At 37.9% G+C, this 21,970-nt stretch overlaps 1 protein-coding gene across 1 annotated transcript in view; it reads left to right on the forward strand.

Annotated features, from left to right (window-relative positions):
* The window catches only part of LOC150081718 (uncharacterized), a 1,674,628-nt gene that overhangs the window by 680,380 nt on the left and 972,278 nt on the right, over positions 1–21,970 (forward strand). Inside the window, exon 12 of the mRNA XM_090378825.1 lies at positions 1,946–2,143. Coding sequence (XP_090234951.1) covers positions 1,946–2,143 — 198 coding nt within the window. The remainder of the gene's footprint in view (positions 1–1,945; positions 2,144–21,970) is intronic.

Consider the following 21,970-nt stretch of genomic DNA (forward strand, 5'->3'; position numbering starts at 1 on the left):
GCGCACTATAGCCATAGATGCTGATGCGCCAGAAAAATCCTAATAACCAACCAACCAACCAACCAACCACTGTTTAAACAGCTTTTTACTTTGCATCTTATTCGGGCAAGAAATTATCTTGAGACTTGGGATTTCTTTAGTCAAAAATGTGGGTAAGTTGTCCTCCTCAGTGGCTTCTTCCCAAAGGTTGTGGGGGCAGCCAGCATTTCTGGTTTCTTGGGGTTCTCTTTCTTTTGGACATGCCATTTTTTTCGATTGGGGGGGGGGGATCCAGAGTCACCCTTCTTCGTCAAACATCTAACAGTTACATGAAGTCCATTTTCACAATTTTAGCAAAGTATATACCGACAGCTCAAAAGCAGACTATAAGTTTGGTGCAACCTTGATCTTTCCTAACAATAATGTTTCCCAACAATTCCCATTGGAATGTAGTGTGTATACTGGAATTGTATGCCGTGTTTATAGCACTGAAGAACATTAATGAACTTTAACCTTCAATGAACTATTATATTCTTAATCTTTCACTCTTCAGTGTTCACACTCTTCCAGTTAACTTTGTTGCAAAAAAATTCCAAACCACATTAATGCAGCTTCAAAGCAATAATTAGCTAATCAGATTCTGCTTAATCACTAGTCATGCAGAAATCCTAGGAAATTACTGTGCCAATTATAATGCCAAAAATGCTGTTGATGAGATCTCATATTTTTAAAATTTCACACACTGAAATAAACCCTGTACTAAATTAACATGTTAAAAACTGTAGTCAGCACTCTGAGGAAGACTTATAACGAGCTGTTTCAAATCAAACATAAACCTGAACAGTGGATATCTATAGTATAATCAGATAAACCTGAACAGTGGATATCTAGAGTATAATCAGATAAACCTGAACAGAGGATATCTAGTTTATGATTAATTATATAAAAGGGTCTTGCCCGAAATCCACATTGGATATGTGCCAAAATTTTGAAATCTAATAATAGACTGTGCCCAATATATCAAAAAGAGTGATGGTTGATCTTTACCTCTCCCTCAAACCTAACCTTGATTCCTGTTTAACACTATTTTGTAGAAGAATTCATGTCTTCTTATTTTAATATTAAACTGGTCTCTGTTTATTTATGTTTTCTCTTCATTCCAGGAAGTTCTTAAACATTATTGTCATTAAAATTTTTGTATTAATTCCAAAACAGTGAGAGTGTGTGTTGTATTGTAATGTGTGTAGCATTAATTAACAAGTGTTTTTCTAAGATGGCTATCCTTATTTTTAATAAACAGAAAGGTGTGCTGCGTGCACGTGCGTGTGTGCTTGGGCACACACGGTGTCTGTCACAACATGTGGGCTGTACTTTTGGTATCTATTCAAGACCTGCAAACATTTAAAAAAAAAAAAAAAAAAAAAAAAAGTTTACATAAACATCAGACAAATTATTGGAAGTAGATAGTTTGAATAAATTTAAGGAAGAATTAGACAAATTATTAATGGGAATGGACAGGTGATATGGGTTTTTTTTTTATATATGATTTTATATAAGTTGGCATCATTTGCTGCTACTAATACTAACATGTGTCCAGTTCTAAACAGTTATATCTAGAGCTATACTGTTTAAATGTTAAGAAATGGTTATAGTATCAGTGGATAAAAATAGAAAGTAAGAATAAGCAAACATGTACTTAGTATAAATATATATTTACTAGGTATATATCTGCTTATCCTTATTTATTAATTTTATTATTTTTTTAACCATTGGAAACTATAATCAGTTGAGAATTGGACACATGTTTATATCAACTTTTTTCATTGTTTTCAGATCCTGAGAGTACAGCCCAAATGTTAGGAAAGACTGTTTGCTAGTGTTAAATGTAGTATTGACCAGAATATTTTTTGATGTCAAATGCATTGTAGCAGAGAATTAGATCATTTAAAAAAAAATTTTCTTGCAGTCTGGATTGACTCCACTTCATGTTGCTTCATTTATGGGCTGTATGAATATTGTTATTTTCTTGATTCAACATGGTGCTAACCCAGATGTACCAACAGTGAGGGGTGAAACACCACTTCACCTTGCGGCTCGTGCAAATCAGTCTGACATTATTCGCATTCTTCTCCGCAATGGTGCTCATGTAGATGCTTGTGCAAGGGTAAGATAGAAAGTGTTACTGATTTTCAAAATTAATGGAACAGAATTTTTTTACAGATATAATATATGTTATTGTATTTTTTGACATTTGAAGGTTCAGTAATACCTTTGTAACGATTGATCATTTCAGATCTTAAATTCATGTGTACCTAATTCGATATTATGTTCCATATATTTTGGTGCATAAGTAAACCTTTAACGATCCAAAAATTGTTCTATATATATTTTTTTTATAGTATTGCTCACCTTTTAAAAAACTAAAGAATTTGTATTCTTTACCAGACTAAAAAACTTTGTGGAATTCATCAGAGTTTTGTTTTGAGGAACATTGCACGGATCCAATTCTCCTCCAGTATTACTCATTCTTTGTAGTATTGTTCACTCTCCATAAAAAGCCATCTACCCCACTTAAGGAATTTTATATTTCACATTTTTGAAAGAATTTGTCATCGTCTCATTATTTGCTTCTGATTCTTAAATAATCTGCTTGCACTCAACTTATAGTGAAGCACAAAATGTACTACTCCTTCCTTTTGTGTAGGTTTTCTCTCCTTCATTTATTTTCTTCATTGTGAATGTGAATGTGATCCTTAAATGGTTCATTAATCAAAATATCTAATCACTGAATGAGTTGTTTTCATCTGTCAAACTTTCTGGTGTAACTGCAGTATCAGCATTGTAGATTTTCAGCCAATTCTTTGCATTGTCTGTTAAGTAGAACTTGAAAATATTCCATACCAATAAGCTGTGTTTTTTGCAAAATCCCCTATCAGATGTTTGTTTTACACACACTCAATCTACATGCATTATGGCCACAGAAGCCGATGCGCTAACAACAAACTCAATCTACAACTTAAGCTGTAGATTTTGTATATCCATCCAGCCTTTCTCATGAGGAACATGAACAAAAACCCATGCAGATAAGTTTACTTTCATCATCCTTTTTCTTCAAAAAATAATCATTAGTTTTAAATAGCAATACTGTTTAATAAAAGTAAATTTTCAAGATTTTTAATTTCTTTTGCCAAACACACTTCCATATTGGATATTCTTTATGGAGAAACCAATTTCCAGTACAATAGTCAACAGGCAACAAGAAATGGCTTTGTTAGATAATCAAGGCCAGATATAGCATCAATAAGATTGGTGTCATGTCATCACTTTGCTGTTAGCTTTTGGTTTTGTGACCTTCCACATAAGAAAGTATTGTATACACTTAATTTGTTTATAGTTGGCCGTGCAGTGTAATAAAATATCATATGTTAATTTTAAAAGAAAGAGCAGAAACAGTTGAATTAAAAAGTGCACTGTAAAGGGGGGGGGGTTGACTTATATGAAGGATATAATTTGGTTGATATAACCTTCAACCAAAAGCAAAAGTAAACTTATACTCAGTAAAGTGCAGTAAATGCTAAATTTATCAAGTATGTATATATATATATATATACACACTTGATAAATTTATTCCAGAAATCAATATTACTGAATGCTTTTTTAAGTATTCAAATTTGTTTTCTACATATTGTAATATTAATAGTGGGGAGGAAAGCTTAACAAGTGTGCAGTTCCTGGAATAAGTTCTTGTGCTTACACCTTTAGCAGTTGCAACTAATATGGCATAAGTATCTGTTGCAAAAAGATTTTAAATTTAATGATGATTGCCGAGAATGGTTCTCAACCAGAGGATTTTAAAGAATATCCTGGCAGTTGTGGTATATTGAATTAAAAACACAATGGACAAAATTACTGTAGAAGGAAATTGAGTATTCGGTCACACTTTCACTGCACAGAATGGTTATATTAAATTTAATATAGAGCAATATTATGAAAACAAAACACCCATGCGTTTCACTATGAACAGCTCCAATTCTCCAGATTTATAATGGAGAATGGGTCTCTTTTTTTTTTTTTTTTTTTTTTTTTTTTTTGCTGATTTCTGCTTAGTTTCATTAATGATTTGGTCATCAGGTGTTGGTAGTCTACATTGCAAAATAAAAATGCAATGTAAATGCAATGTTTGCAACACACAAGTGCAATGTAAAAATGCATTGCACTTGTGTGTTGCAAAGATAATTTACAGTGTCTCTTGGTAAGACATGAAAGATCTGTAAAATTTCAGAAGACATGTGAAAGATTTTTCATGTATTTCAAGATCTGAAAAAGGTAACACTTTTACTTAGTGTACTGTATGTATATAAGAATTTCAAGTGGTGGGAAACAATATAATCAGACATTTACAAACAAACATAGGGACAGTGCACAATGCATACAAGGAAATACAAAAATAGATGTAGCATTTCATAGTGAAGGTGATGTCATAATGCTGAATGCTTATTTGTATCTTTTTGTCATATAATATCATCTTAAGTCTTGTAATGTGCTGATCATGCAGATGCCTCATTCAGAAATACAGGGTGTGGCAATAAAGTTCCCTGACTGGTGTTGTTGGATCCATGGTCGATGAGTTTGAAACTAAATGGAGGTAGTATGTTATAGTTCAGACTTCCTCCAACAGAGGGTGGTACAGAGATTGTCCAGTAGGCTGATAAGTTTTCAAGTAACAACTTTTGTTAGCCGTGTTAATGTTCTATGTCATGATTTTGCAAGGGAGCAATGAACGAGTATCAAATTTTGCTTTAAACTGAGACAATCTGCAACAGAAACATATGATATGGTAAAAACTGTTTATGTTGAGGAAACATTGTCATACCTGTGTGTTTGAATGGTATCAGTGGTTCAGAGATCTACGTGAGGATGTTTGCAATGACCAAAGAAGTTTGTTTGTTTGGTTTTTAGGAGCATTACCAACTAAGGCCATATTGCCCAGGGGATATGCGGCGGTCATTCCCTGACCTTTCTGCATCCTCCGTATTTGGTGGTCATGGGCTCGAACCCCGGACTAACCAAGAAGCGTATGCTCCTGGCTACGGAGGCCCCCCCCCCCACCCAAGAAGTATGCATCGGTCAATCTCTCAAAATGAGGACAGAGTTGCAAAAGTTCAGGAAATCATGGCAAGAGATTGTCATTTATTTGGCCATCAGAATAACGGCTGACAAGTTAGATATGAATAAGGAAATGATTCGTCAAATTCTACATGACGATTTAGAGAAAAGGAAGGTCTGTGCAAAATTTTGTGCTGCATAGCGTCACGGTGGAGCAGAAGCAATGAAGAGTGTTACCATGCAAAGGCTTCACCCAGACTTGTCAAGACAATCCTAATTTTCTCACCCCATATCATCACTGGAGATGTCTGGTGTTTCAGTACGACCCAGAGATGGAGTGTCAGAGCATGCAGTGGACCTCAAAATCATAAACTAAGGCCAAAAAAGTTTTGTTTACTGAAGTACAGGACCAAGATGATGCTGATCATGTTTTTCGGAAAACAGGGTGTGATTCACAAGGAATTTGTACCTTTTACCTGAAGGAGAGAGTCAATGCTACGTTCTGTGTACAGGTGCTTCAAAGACTATTGAAGCACATTTTCTAGGTGAGGCTGCAATTTCAGGAGAAAGGCAGCTGGTTCTTGTTGTCTGATAGTGAACATGCTCATTCCATACTTGTTCTGAAGGCATTTATGATGAAACATGGAATCATACAGATCAACCATCCATTGTGCTCTCCCAACTAGCACCCAGTGGACTTCTTTCTCAATCCCAAGGTAAAAGAGTTCCCTCAAAGGAAAGTGATTTCAGGTTGTTAAGGACATGAAGAAAAATGTAACCACTGAACTAAACGTCATCTGTTTTTAGAAACTTTTAGACTGGTATAATAATCAGTCATGTGGTGAATACTTTTATTAAAAATAAAATCATATTTGTGTTACTTCACTTTGTGTTCTTTTTATTGCACCAACCTGGGAATTTTTATTGCTTCATTTTATATGCTTCCTTGTAATGAAATAGCAAAAAAATACAGTTCTACCCAAAATGTATTGCTTTTTTTTTTTCCTATCCTGCAATGGATAGGGACAAAAATTGTGAGCATTGGAAATGACTCTACAAGGTACAACTTTGGGCATTTTCTTATGAACTATCCGAAAGAATGTGGGATTCATTTAAAAAACTGTCTTGCACTTAGTGCTGATTAAAAAAATAAGATTAAGGCACTTGAGTGGTATTAGACTGTTCTTGTCATTTCATTAATTTGTGTGATGAAAAGTGGACTGCATGTCTTCCTGTAAAATTGAATGAATATTCAATGGATATTTACTACAATCTAAAAAGAAATATAGATTTAAATAGTTTCAGCTATTGCTTGACACTTAATTACAAAATATTTTGCACTTGTGCAAGTACATTATCTGTCTTTGGGTAAATGTTTAACTAGTCTAGTGGAACAGTGGCAGCTGTTCTAGTGGAACTGCCAAGTTTAAAGAAGTGGTGAAGAACTCCATGTAAGCACTTTTCAGAGTTACCATACCAAAAAATTGAACAAGCAGTCACTCATGAGTGGTACTGATTCATAGCCAAATTAACTTCACTATCCAAAAGAAGATTTGAAAGAAGACTAATTGAACTCATGAAAAAGAAACGAATTTCAAACGTCTGGTGAAAGCAATCCTAAACAGGCCATGCAAAGCTGATAATTCTAGGTCATGTTATCCTCACTCATACAAAGTCTGTTCATATATTATTTTTGTCTTGTATAAAGCAGTTGCTTTCTACATTTAGCATTAATAGAGGTATATGATACAAGAAAGCAAGCTTATTTAGCATCAGCCAAAAAAAAAACAAACCCATCCTGTTTCACCCGTATATTCACTCCAAAAGTTTGGCTAGTTCAGCCTTGAATTTATATTCTGAGCAAGAGGAAGAACCCTTTCAGTAATGAGCATGCTCAAACCATTCAAGGCCTTGTACACCTCAATCAGATCACCTTGCAGGTCCCTAGTCTGGTGCCTAGCAAGGTGCCTTGGCAATTAACCCCCCCCCCCCCCCCCCCGTTGGCTAAAGGCCTATTTCCACACATCTATTCTTTTTTTATCTGAACCCCAAACATAAGAGGTATTAGAACCTATAGTACTTAGTACCGTGCTTGGGTTGGAGGTTGAGAAGACGAAAGAAGATATTTGTTGACATTGGACTTGAACTTCTGTAGATTGTAATTTACAGGAAATACGTATGAAGGAAGGTTGTTGGTCAGAAAAGTATAAAATACAGAGGTGCTAAAACCTGGAACAAACTTCCTGCAAAAATCAAAAATGTCACTTCACTAAATCAATTCAAGAAATTACTAATTGAACACATCACCAGAAAACGGCAGTTGAATGAATAAATGAGGAAGGTGAAAAGTTGGTTCTGTGGGTTTGAAGTTGGACAGTAAATGGATGTTGGCTGGTGGCGGCACGTGTTCGGACTGTTTTGAAAGAGCGAGCGGGAATTATAGAAGTCAATTCAGAAGAACAGTGCCCATGGAAGTATCTGTAGAAGAGGCATGCAGCAGAAATAGTACGTCTATGAGAAAGTGAGTGGAGAGACTCTGTTAGAGATGAATCATTAATTAACCTAACTGCCCTCTTCTGAATGGAATCAAGAAGCCTGAGAGAGGTTTTGGGGGCACCACCCCAGATGTGGGAACAATATTCCATAGCAGGGCGGATTTGCGATTTATATAGAGTGAGCAGCTGTTTGCAAGAAAAGTAACGCCGAGAGTGAAAGAGCAAACCAAGTTTTTTAGATGCAGAGGAAGCAATATTTGTAATGTGCTTGTGCCAAGAGAGATTAGAAGTCAGGGTAATCCCCAAAAGAGATATGTCATTTTGCCTAGAAATCGGAGTGTCCCTAAAGATTAGCATAGGAGCAGAAGAATCCTTTTTGCCAGATATAAGATAAGACTGAGTTTTAGAAGGGTTGAAATCAACTAAGTTGTCTTTGCCCCACTGGAGAATTACCTGAAGATCGGCATTTAAGGAATTGGTAGCAGATTTTCGAGAAATTGAAGCTGATTGAGCAGGACAAGGTTTCTCAAAATGGAAAGTGGAATGCAATGTGGTATCATCGGCAAGACTATGGATAGGATTTCCAGTCAATGGAAGAAGGTCATTAATATACAAAAGGAAAACAGTGGGAGAAAGAACTGAACCTTGGGGGACACCGGCATTAGTGGAGAAGTTAGAAGACAGAGAGCCATCTACCATCACCCTCAGTGAGCGATCAGAGAGAAAACTGGATAACCAATTACTAAAAACAGTTGGCAAACCATAAGATGGAAGCTTGTTTAAAAGACCTTTATGCCAAACACGATCAAAAGCCTTTGAGATGTCAAGAACAACTACTTGTGTTTCACTGACCGTTTCCATTGAATTAGTCCATAAATGGGTAACATAAGCCAGAATATCACCAGTGGATCGACACTGACGGAATCCATACTGGCGATCGTTGATCAGATGGAAGGTTTCTAGGTAGTTTAAGAGTTGGCGGTTAATTGATTTCTCCATTACTTTAGAAAGAGTAGAAGTAATTGCAATGGGACGATAATTGGATGGGAGGGATTTGTCACCCTTTTTAGGAACTGGCTGGATATGAGCAAATTTCCAAGCAGAAGAAAAAACACCTTTGAAATAAGAAAGTGAAAAAAGCGGCAAAGAATAGGAGTAAGTTCAGGAGCACAGGTTTTGAGAACAAGTGGAGAAATACCATCAGGACCTGGAGCTTTCTTAGCATCAAGATTCATCAAAATCTTTCTGATATCTTTTTGACGGAAGACCACAGGAGGCATTGAATGGAGCGTGTTGGGAATGGTGGGAGGTGTTTTACCAAGATCATTAATACATTAGCTGGAAGAAAAATGGGATGCTAGCAGGTCAGCTTTATCCTTGGCTGAAGTGACAACAGAACCATCTGGTTTGGTCAGAGGTGGGAGCAGAGATGGACAAAAGTTGCGGCCAATAGCTTTGGCAAGAGACCAGAATGCTCGGCTACCATTAGGGCTAGAAGCAAGTTTTCTACTCTTAGCCTGTTTAAACTCTAGTTTGGACTGATTAATAACTGCTTTACAATTGTTGCGAGCTTTGGTGTAGGCAGAAAATGAAACTGAAGAATTAGAAACAAGCCAATTAAGATATGCAACATTCTTCTCTTGAACAGCCTTAGCACATTTATTGGAAAACCAAGGTTTAGATAAAGGACGAGATTTTAAAGTGGAGTGTGGGATAAAGGATTCCATTCCTGCAAGAATAATTTCACTGACACGATCTGAGCAAACGTTGACATCAGAAGTTTTGAAACAGTAATCCGACCAAGGAAAAGAAGAAAAGAAGTCTCGCAGGTCATCCCATTTTGCATTCTTGTAATGCCAAACAACACGAGGTTGGGAATAGCCGTGAGATAAAGGTTCCATTGGAGAAGAGACAATCACCAAGTGATTGTCTCTTCTCCAATTGTGATCTGAAGTGCCTACAGGTCCTCTCACTTCAACCGTGTACTTAGAAGGGTTGTTTGTGAGAAAAAGATCAAGCGTATTGGCTGTATGATTAGGATTGTCCACTATTCTTGTAGGTAAATGAACAGTCTGTGCTCGGTCATTAGTAATTGCAAAAGCCTCAGCATTTCGACCTGCTGGGTCGGTGTGACTAGAAAACGGAAGCCAGCTGGAGTTGTGAACATTAAAATCACCAAGGAAAATTACCTCACCGTTAGGAAAGTTGGACTGGAGAAAGTCAAGCTGCAAAAAGAGGAAGTCAAAGAGCTCCAAGTGATTAGTGGAGTTGGGAGAACGGTAGAGACAACAGATGAATTTGACACAATGAGGTAGAGAGATTTTAAGCCAGAGAAGATCAAAGAGAGGAGATTCCAAATTGCCAAGTCTCTGACAGGGAATATCAGAACGGACATATGCACAAGTACCACCTTTGAGATGAAAGGAATCATACAGCGAATAATTTGGGCATCTGAGATGAGCAGTAGTTGAATCAACCGATAACTGAGATTCTGTCAGAAAAAGTACATGGGGTTTGGCAGACTGCAAATGGAAATGGACATCGTTGAGATTAGAATTGAAACCACGTATATTTGTGAAATGAATTAGGAAGTGCTTGGTAAGTTAAATCTTTTCGCAGATAAGCTTGCTCTATTAGTTTGACAATTCATGGTGTATTCAATAGTAAGAAAAAGTGGGTGGGACATGCTGTATGAAGTAATGAAATTTTTGGATATGGCGTACACGTGGTAAGAATATACCCAGATCCTTGACATAACGTGGCCTCGGCAATGCTCCCCGCATGCACACTACTCAGATACCCTCCAGTCACTATCTGGCAGAGTAGAGGTAGCAAGAGGTAGCAGAGTAGAGGTAGAGGTAACACCTCCCACTAGCTGATCCGGAAGCCTCCTAGAGAGTTACCAAAAGGTTCGGTCCGGTGTACTAACTAGCGGCCTACTTGCGAACACCGTTTTAGAGCTGTACCCTCGAAATGTAAGGAATATTGGATCTCGCCACGACGTTCATCATAACCTCAAAAGTCATCAATCATACTGCATTATGGAAGAGATAGGGAAGGGTTGACCGGAACTTAGCTCTAGAGGCTAAACATAGGTTCCACGAATTCAAGCCTCCAATAAGCAAAGTGGTGGTATTTCACTGGTTGATGAGAGTCATCTACCACCTAGTACTGCCTGGTAACATAGAGGGGCGGAGTTCCTCCATGTGGTGTGGGCGCCACATGAGGTGTGTCGCCCACACCACACGGAGGAATGCTGCCCCTCTGTGTTACCAGACAATACTAGGTGGTAGGTGACTCTCATCAACTGGTGCAATACCACCACTTTGCTTATTGAAGGCTTGAAGTGGTGGAACCCATGTTTAGTCTCCAGAGCTAAGTTCTGGTCAATCCTTTCCCATCTGTTCTATCATGCAGTATGACTGATGAGTTTCCAGGTTATGATGAGCATCATGGTGAGATCCAATCTTCCTTACATTTTCGAGGGTACAGCTCTAAAACAGTGTTCACAGGCCGGCTGCTAGTTAGTACACTGGACCAAACCTATTGGTAACTGTTTAGGAGGCTTCCGGATCAGCTAGTGTATGATCTTGCTACCTCTTCTCTGCCAGATAGTGACTGGAGGGTGTCTGAGTAGTGTGTATGTGGGGGTCATTGTCGAGGCCACGTTATGACAAGGATCTGTATATATTCTTACTGTGTGTACTCCCTATCCAAAAATTTCGTTACTTCATGCAGCATCCCCCCCCCCCCCCACTTTTTCTTACTATTGAATACACTATGAATAGCCAAACTAATAGAGTAAGCTTATCTGTGAGAAGATCTAAACTTCCCAAACACTTCCTAGTCATTTCAAAAATATGCTTGGTCTCAATTCTAATCTCACAATGTCCATTTCCACTTGCAGTCTGCCAAACCTCATGTACTTTTTCTGACAGAATCTCAGTTATTGGTTGATTCAACTTCTGCTCATCTCAGTTGCCCAAACTATTCGCTGTATGATTCCTTTCGCCTCAAAGGTGATACTTGTACATATGTCCTTTCTGATATTTCCTGACAGAGATTTGGTAATTTGGAATCTCCTCTTTTTGATCTTCTCTGGCTTAAAATCTCTTTACCTCATTGTGTCAAATTCATCTTTTGTCTCTACTGTTCTCCCAACTCCACTAATCACTTGGAGCTCTTTGACTTCCTTTCTTTGCAACTTTACTTTCTCCAGTCCAACTTTCCTAACGGTGAGGTAATATTCCTTGGTGATTTTAATGTTCAAAACTCTAGCTGACTTCCATTTTCTAGTCACACCAACCTGGCTGGTCGAGATGCTGAGGCTTTTGGAGTTACTAATGACCTTGCACAGATTGTTCATTTACCTAGAAGAATACCAGACAATCCTAACCATACTGCCAACACGCTTGATCTTTTTCTCATAAAAAACCCTTCTAAGTACACAGTCGAAGTGAGTGGTCCGTTAGGCACCTCAGATCACAACTTGATGATTGTCTCTTCTCCAATGGAGCCTTTATCTCATGGCTATTTCCAACCTCATAGTGTGGCATTACAAAAATCCAAAATGGGATGACCTGCAAGATTTCGTTTCTTCATTTCCTTGGTCGGACTACTGTTTCAAAACTTCTGATATCAATGTTTACTCTGATTGTGTCAGTGAAATTATTCTTGTAGGAATGGAATCCTTTATTCCACACTCCACTTTAAAATGTCGTCCTTTATCTAAACCTTGGTTTTCTAATAAAGGTACTAAGGCTGTTCAAAAGAAGAATGTAGCATATCATAATTGGCTTGTTTCCACTTCTTCTGTTTCTTTTCTGCCTACACCAAAGCTTGTATCAATTGTAAAGCAGTTATTAATCAGTCCAAACTAGATTTCGAACAGGTCAAGAGTATAAAACTTGCTTCTTGCCCTAATGGTAGTCAAGCATTCTGGTCTCTTGTCAAAGCTATTGGCTGCAACTTTTGCCCATCTCTGCTCCCACCTCTGTCAAAATCTTTTGGTTCTGTTGTCACTTCAGCCAAGGATAAAGCTGACCTGCTAGCATCCCATTTTTCTTCCAAGTCTTGTATTAATGATCTTGGAAAACACCTTCCACCATTCCCAACAAGCTCCATTCAATGCTTCCTGTGGTCTTCCATCAAAAGGATGTCAGAAGGATTTTGATGAATCTTGATGCTAAAAAAGCTCCAGGTTCTGATGGTATTTCTCTACTTGTTCTCAAAATCTGTGCTCCCTGTTCTTTGCCACCTTTTTTCACTTTCTTATTTCAAAGGTGTTATTCCTTCTGCTTGGAAATTTGCTTATATCCAGCCAGTCCCTAAAAAGAGTGACAAATCCCTCCCATCCAATTATTGTCCCATTGCAATTACTTCTACTCTTTCTAAAGTAATGGAGAAATCAATTAACCGCCAAATCTTAAACTACCTAGAAACTTTCTGTCTGATCGAAAAGTTCAGTGAAACACAAGCAGTTGCTCTTGACATCTCAAAGGCTTTTGTTCGTGTTTGGCATAAAGGTCTTCTAAACAAGCTTCCATCTTATGGTTATCCAGTTTTCTCTGTGATTGCTCACTGAGGGTGATGGTAGATGGCTCTCTGTCTTCTAACTTCTCCACAAATGCCGGTGTCCCCCAAGGTTCAGTTCTTTCCCCCGACTCTTTTCCTCTTGTATATTAATGACCTTCTTCCATTGACTGGAAATCCTATCCATAGTTTTGCCGATGATATCATATTGCATTCCATTTTTCCATTTTGAGAAACCTTGTCCTGCTCAATCAGCTTCAACTTCTCAAAAATCTGCTACCAATTCCTTAAATGCCGATCTCCAGGTAATTCTGCAGTGGGGCAAAGACAACTTAGTTGATTTCAATCCTTCTAAAACTCAGTCTTGTCTTATATCTCGCAAAAAGGATTCTTCTGCTCCTATGCTTATCTTTGGTGACACTCCAATTTCTAGGAAAAAGAAATATAAATTTTTTTTTGGGGAGTACCCTGACTTCTAATCTCTCTTGGCACAAGCACATTACAAATATTGCTTCCTCTGCATCTAAAAACCTTGGTTTTCTCTTTCGCTCTTGGCGTTACCTTTCTTCCAAACAGCTGTTCACTCTGTACAAATCGCAAATCCGCCCTGCTATGGAATATTGTTCCCACATCTGGAGCAGTGCCCCGAAAACCTCTCTCAGGCTTCTAGATTCCATTCAGAATATGGCAGTTAGGTTAATTAATGAATCCTCTCTAACAGAGTCTTCACTCTGTCTCATATATGTACTGTTTCTGCTGCATGCCTTTTCTACAGATACTTCCATAGGCACTGTTCTTCTGAATTGGCTTCTATAATTCCCACTCTCTCGTTCAAAACAGTCTGAACATATGCTGCCAGCAGCCAACATCCATTTACTGTCCAACTTCAAACCCACAGAACCAACTTTTCACCTTCCTCATTTATTCATTCAACTGCCATTTTCTGCAACAGCCTACCTTCATACATATTTCCTGAAAATTATAGTCTACAGAAGTTCAAGTATAATGTCAACAAATATCTTCTTTCATCTTCACAACCTCCTACCTAAGCACGGTATTAAGTACTATAGGTTCTAGTACATCTTTTGTTTTGGGTTTTCATGAAAAAAAAAAAAAATAAAAAATAATAATAAATATGACCTTTTAGAGAGATAAATACTTTAGTAACATAGCAAAATTTTCAACTTCCAAGGACTTGGCACGAATTACAAAATAAAATAAAAAAATCAACATGGTATTTCTTCACATTATGATATTTTCACAATGCCTCCATTTATCCCTACAGAGGCAAAATGCTTTTCCATATTTTTTATCAGCTTGCACTGGCCGGTAAAAACTTACGTCAAGTCGAATTTGCATAAGTCGAATATTACGTAAGTCAGGGAGTTCCTATATATGATATAAAAATTATTTTTTGCATCCAGTTCCTTTGTGACCACATTGTAATATCCAATCAAATTGGTCAGACAAGACTTCCCCTTAACAACCCGTGCTTTGCGTGAACTATTACTGCAATCTTGTCTGGGTGATCCTGCCTTTTTTAACCACTGACTTCATTATTTTCCCCGCAACAGAAGTTAAACTAACAGGTTTATAATTATTCGTGTTACCCTTTGAACCCCCTTTGTGAATTAGGGATAATTTTGCACATATCCAGTCCATGGGGACCTCCCCTGAATCTAAGGATGCTCTCATAGTTATGGCTAAGGGTTCGCTAACTTCCTTCGCCTCCTTCAATATCACTGGATAGATTCCATCCACTCCAGGTACCTTTTTTATGTTTAACTTCAATTTTTCCTCCACTTAGCTCTCCATTTATACAAAATCATTTAGCTCCCTGTTAGTTTAGTATACTTCTGTCCTCCCCTTCCTTACATTGACAAATGCTAGGTACTGCATATGGATAGCAGTAATCGCAGATTAATGAACCAACTCTGTGGTTCTACACTAAGTGCAGTAGAAAATTAAAACACCTGGGGAAATTGTTTAGTCAGATATGAAGTTCTCTGAGCAGTTCAGAAGGCTTCCAGGATAGCTCATTGGGTTTTGTTAATGATATACAGGAACTTTGCAATTAGCAGCAATAAGGAGATGATTATTCCATTGCACAAAGCAATGGTTAGGCTGATCTTAAGTACTGCATACAGGTCTGGAGGACTCAGTTTAGGAAGGATATAGATCTGCTGGAATGGGTGCAGAGAAGGTCAGTGAAATTGGTGAAGGGGACATAAGGGTGGTCTTATCAAGAAAGGTTTTAGTTCTGCAAATTGTAGTGCTTGGAGGCACCAGTGAGGTAATCTGATTGTGGTGTTTAAAGCTTTGAATGAATTGAGCTGATGGCATTCTTCTTCTTGTTCAGACTATGCCCATGACGTGGCAGAAGTTCAAATCAAGGATGGAAGGGTTCAGGATAGATGTGCGGGGGTTTGCCTTCAACCAGCTGTAAAACCTTTTTTTTCCCCTTAATGACTTTTAAGATTGCTTTACTACCAATGATGTTATGCACAAATTTATTTTACCAACAGTTTTCAAATCTTTCACTTCCATTTTGTAAGTTGATTACTGTGTGTAATTATTATATTTATGGCCTTTATCTCTTGGTTCTGTTTTGATTTTTTAGAATATCACTACAAATAACAAATTTTAAAATCTTGAAAATTTTTTTTTTTTTTTTGTAATTAAGTAATTTTTTTCATCTTGTTTTAATTTTTCTATATTTTTTTAAATGTAGATTTAAAAATATAGGAAAAAAAGTAGATTAGAAAATGAGAACATTCTCATTTTCTAATCTAATTTTTTTTTATTTTTTTTATTGTATTTATCACCAATTGCTCAATACAGAGCCACAATAGTTAGATACATAAGTAAGAAAAAAATTAGATAAATGTATAGTTAAAAATTCAAGTCTGCATTCAAAACATGTCTAATAATAGTTTTTAAACTAAATTTGTAAATGTGGAAAATAACACAAACTCAATTTTGCTTAAACTAATTATCTTTAATTTTTTTAAAGATTATATAAAGACTAATTCCTCAAATAAAAGTAATTGAAATATAGAGTATTTCTCTATAGCATTTCTTTGTACTCTATTTTCAATACATATTGCAACCCTGAGGTCTGGGTGAGTAATGATGTAACTAGGATGTTCTTCATATCTTCAATTACACAGAACTTAGACAAACAATTGGAGTGACTGGATGGGTAAAATGGGAAGATTTTTTTTTTTGTAATGCTCTATAAGCTTGCTTTCTTGCATCAAATGCCTCAATCTAATGTTAGTGCTAATGTGCCCAGGCATTGTCAATGGAAGGACAATAGTGTTCACTTACAAGAAAGACAGAAAAATAAACTGTAGAGAAGTATTATTTTTTTCAGACTATTTTAATATCTGTGTTGAAACAGTACTATACCTCTCTAAAAACTTTTTTTAGAGTTGTTATCTATCTTGAAAATGTAGCCTGAAGTTCCAAAATGACTATTGCATACTTAAATTAATTTAGCTAGGTCTTGATATAATATTTAGTTTCATTAAATTAATTAGTTTAGCATAATTTAGGTGATTTTATGCATTCATTTCCACATTAATGAAGTTTCTTCATAAAAGTTGTCATGAAAAAAAAAAAAATTAAATACAATACAATTCAATATGTTAGTTAATGCCTTTATTTGCTAATGAGCCTAACATAGCTGAGTGGTCAAGCCTGAGCATGTTGCAGCACACATATTTTAGTGACTGTGATTCAAGCTGTTGTGACTTCTAAATATGGTTATCAATTTTATTCTTTTTTAAATTGATTAATTGTAAACTTTTCTAAGCTAGAGGTTGATTCACAGTTAAGTAAGTGTTCCTGTGAAGTAAGTGTTCCAGAAAACTGACATAAAAGTGATAAATGAAGAAGAGGAAAACTTAGTTTTCAGTTGAGTTTAGATTTGGACAGTGAATGTTTGTTGAATGGTTGAAGCAAACGTTTAGACTGGATTGGGAGAGGGAGGGAGGGGGAGGGAGGGAGGGAGAGAGAGAGAGAGAGAGAGAGAGAGAGAGAGAGAGAGAGAGAGAGAGAGAGAGAGAGAGAGAGAGAGAGAGAGAGAGAGAGAGAGAGAGAGAGAGAGAGAGAGATATTGAATTACAGATTCAGAAAAATAGTGCCAATGGATCTATAGAAAGGTCAGGCAGGCAACAGAAACGTAATGTCTGTGTAATAGTAATAGCCACATAGTGCAAGAAAACCACATGCTTTTGCCATACTGGCCTTGGGGATGGGGAGGGCACCATGAATAGATAAGAAAATACAAATTATTTGCTTTTCTCCTCACATAGTTAATTATCCAGTTGACCTTTGAATGTATTCAAACTGTCAGCCTCAATTACCTATGAAGAGGCAACCTGTTCCAGCCATCAACAATGTTGTAAGAAAACTTGTAAGTTTTCTTACAACAACTTGCTATAAGAAAACTTCCTACAATTCAGTCTAAACCTCTTCTCCTGTAATTTGAATTTATACGCCTGAGTTCTGGAATTCTTTATAACAGTGAAAATTCTGCCTTTGTTCCCTTTCTATCCCCTCTCTAAGCCTTATAAACCTCAATCAGGTCACCTCTGTGGTGCCTGGTTGCCATGCTCTGTAGCCCACATATACGGAGTCTTCCTCATATGATCACCCTTTTGCTGATCTCACCATGCGAGTTATCTTTCTTTGCATCTTTTCAAGGAGCTCAATGTCTTTTTTTCAGAAGAGAACTGGATGCAAAAAATAATTTTGATATCATATACTGGGATTTCAGAAAAGCTTTTGATACTGTTGCACATGGAATACTTGTTGATAGCTTTACAAATTGGAGCAGTATGGCATTAAGGGCAAGTTGCTGCAATGGATGGGAGATGGATGAGGGGAGATGGCAGAGAGTGGTAATAAATGGACACTGCTTTACATGGACAAATGTTATTAGTGGGGCTTCCCAGGGCTTGTGCTGGGCCTATTGTTGTTTTGTGTATTTATCAATGATATCAATGAAGGTATATCAGGCTTAATGTCCAAGTTTGTAGATGATACAAAGGTTGGCAGGGTTGTTAAATAGAGTATGCTACTCCAACAGGATCTAGAAAAGTTGGGTTGACTGGCTGAGAAGTGGCAACTAAAGTTTAGCATTAACATTAGTAGAGGCATTTGATGCAAGAAAGCAAGCTTATGCAGCATCAGCCAGAAAAAAAAAAAAAAACCTGTCCTGCTGAGCCTTAAACTTATTTAGGCTATCAACTTCCACGACAAGGGATGGAAGTCTGTTCCACCAACCACCCACTGTCTAAAGGCAAATTTCCGCACGTCTATCCTACATCTGTCTTTCCTCAATATGAAAAAGACCTGGGGGTAATTGCCCCTAGTCCTGTTCAACCTATCCTTCTTACAAAGTATATTCCCTGTCTCCCTGATAATAGTCACCAACAATTAGCATTAGTAGAGGCATATGATGCAAGAAAGCAAGCTTATGCAGCATCAGCAAAAAAAAAAAAAAAAAAACCACTTCCATTTCACCCCTCCGCTATCAACTTCCACAACAAAGGATGGAAGTCTGTTCCACCAACCAACTACCCACTGGCTAAAGCCAAATTTTCTGCACATCTGTCCTACGTCTGTCTTTCCTCAATTTGAATTTATGCCCTCTCAGGTGATTATTCTGAGCAAGAGGAAGAATCCCATCGGCATTGAGCATACTGTAAATATTCAATGCTTTATACACCTCTATCAGATCACCTCATCGGTGCCTAGTCGCCAGACACTGTAATTTGCAAAACTTAAGCCTTTTTTCGTAAGAGTAACCCCTTGTTCCATTCACTAATCTTGTTGCCCTTCTCTGTACCTGTTCCACCAGCTCTACATCCTTCTTGAAATGAGGCCTCCAGATCTATATGCAGTACTCAAGGTGTGGCCTGACCATTGCCTTATACAAGGGAATAATCACCTCCTTATCCCTGCTAGAAAAATTCCTGTATATCATTGACAAGACACCATGAGCTACTCTTTGCGCCTGTCTGCACTGCTCAGAGAACTTCATATCTGCCTGCACAATTACCCCCAGGTCCTTTTCATTCTCTACCACTGTCAGTGTAGTACCACAGAGTTCATACATTGCTCTGGGGTTACTGTTTCTCACATGTAGTACTTTACATTTGTCAATGTTAAACTTCATTTGCCACCTCTCAGCCCATCTGCTCAACCTTTCCAGATCCTGTAGCAGCAGCATAGCGTCAGTAGCGTCCTTAACAACCCTGGCAACTTTGTATCGTCTGCAAACTTGGACATTAAACTTGATATACCATAATCAATATTATTTATAAATACAGAAAACAACAATGGACCCAACACTGAACCCTGAGGGACTCCACTAATAACATTAGTCCACGATGAGCAGTGTCCATTGATTACCACTCTGTCTTCTCTCCCTCCACAATCCCTTTATCCATAGCAGCAATTTGCCTCCAATTTGTGCAGCAGTCTTCCATGTGCAATAGTATCAAAAGCCTTTCTAAGATCCAAATATATAATATCAAAGTGCATCCAGTTCTTTTGTGACAGTATCATAGTATCCAATTAAATTGGTCAGGCAAGACTTTCCCTTAACAAAACCATGCTATGTCCAAGCTATAACTGAAGTCTTATCTAGATGATCCTGCAGTGCTTCTTTAACCAGTCCTCCATTAATTTTCCTAGAACAGAAGTTAAACTCACAGGTCTATAATTACTTGTGTCAGCCTTTGATCCTCCTTTGTGAATTGGGGTCACATTTGCACATCTCCAGTCTATGAGTACATTCCCTGAGTCCAAAGAAGCTCTCATAATTATGGCTAAGGGTTTGCTTACTTCCTTTGCTGCCTCCTTTAATATAACTGGATAGATCCCATCTACCCCGGGTTACTTTTTAATGTTTATCCTCAACAATTTCTCCTCCACTTTCCTCTCAGTTATTACAAAATCATCTATCTCACTGCCAGAACTTACTTCACCTCTGGCATTCCCCTTCCTGAATAACTCCTCATATGTGAATGTAGATGCAAAATATTCATTTAGTTTGTTAGCCACCTGAGCAGGATCCTCTACTGTTGAACATCAATATCCAGTGGACCAATCTGATTCATCCCTTTCCTTCTAGAGTTTACATAGGTAAAGAACTCTTTTCTGTTTTACTTTGCATCCTTTGCCTAGGATTTCTCATCTGCCTTTGCCTGCCTTATCTCCTTTGTGACTTGGTTACAGACCAGCTTATATCTATCATGGGCTTCCATGTCACCCATCCATTTTTCTTAGCATTAGCATTAGTAGAGGCATATGATGCAAGAAAGCAAGCTTATTCAGCATCAGCCAAAAAAAAAAAAAACCCAACCACTACTCCCATTTCACCCCTCCGTTCGTTCGAAATACCTGTCCAGCTGAGCCTTAAATTTATTTAGGCTATCAACTTCAACAACAAGTGATGGAAGTCTATTCCACAAACCAACTGCCCGCTGTCTAAAGGCAAATTTCCGCACATCTATCCGACATCCATCCTTCCTGAATTTGAATTTATGCCCTTTCAGGCGATTATTCTCAGCAAGAGGAAGAATCCCATCGGCATTGAGCATGCTCAAGCCATTCAAAGCCTTATACACCTCTATCAGATCACCTCGCCGATGCCTAGTCTCCAGACTCTGTAATTTGCAAAACTTAAGCCTTTCTTCGTAAGAGCAACCCTTTGTTCCATTCACTAATCTTGTTGCCCTTCTCTGTACTCGTTCCAGCAGCTCTACATCCTTCTTGAAATGAGGCCTCCAGACCTGTATACAGTACTCAAGGTGTGGCCTGACCAATGCCTTATACAAGGGAATAATCACATCCCTATCCCTACTAGAAAAATTCCTGTATATCAGTGACAAGACACCATGAGCTACTATTGCAGCTCGTCTGCACTGCTCAGAGAACTTCATATCTGCCTGCACAATTACCCCCAGGTCCTTTTCATTCTCTACCACTGTCAGCGTAGTACCACAGAGTTGATACGTTGATCTGGGGTTACTGTTTCCCATATGTAGTACTTGACATTTGTCAATGTTCAACTTCACTTGCCACCTCTCAGCCCATCTGCTCAACCTTTCCAGAACCTGTTGCAGCAGCATAGCATCAGTAGTGTCCTTAACAACCCTGCCAACCTTTGTATCGTCTGCAAACTTGGACATTAAGCTTGATATACCATCATCAATATCATTTATAAATACAGAAAACAACAATGGACCCAACACTGAACCCTGAGGAACTCCACTAATAACATTAGTCCACGTTGAGCAGTGTCCATTCATTACCACTCTCTGTCTTCTGCCACTCAACCATCCCTTTATCCATAGTAGCAATTTGCCTCCAATGCCACACTGCTCCAATTTGTGCAGCAGTCTTCCATGCTCAACAGTATCAAAAGCCTTTCTAAGATCCAAATTTATAATATCAAAGTTATTCCTTGCATCCAGTTCTTTTGTGACTACATCATAGTATCCAATCAAATTGGTCAGACAAGACCTGCCCTTAACAAAACCATGCTGTGTCTGAGCTATAACTGAATTCTTGTCTAGATGATCCTGCAGTGCTTCTTTAACCAGTGCCTCCATTAATTTTCCTGGAACCGAAGTTAAACTAACAGGTCTATAATTACTTGTGTCAGCCTTTGATCCTCCTTTGTGAATTGGGGTTACATTTGCACATCTCCAATCTATGGGTACCTCCCCTGAGTCCAAAGAAGCTCTCATAATTATGGCTAGGGGTTTGCTTACTTCCTTTGCTGCCTCCTTTAATATAACTGGATAGATCCCATCCACCCCGGGTGCCTTTTTTATGTT

The sequence above is a fragment of the Mastigoproctus giganteus genome, chromosome 8 (assembly GCF_048544385.1).
Source record: "Mastigoproctus giganteus isolate SK-2022 chromosome 8, ASM4854438v1, whole genome shotgun sequence".
NCBI classification, from domain to species: Eukaryota; Metazoa; Arthropoda; class Arachnida; order Uropygi; family Thelyphonidae; genus Mastigoproctus; species Mastigoproctus giganteus.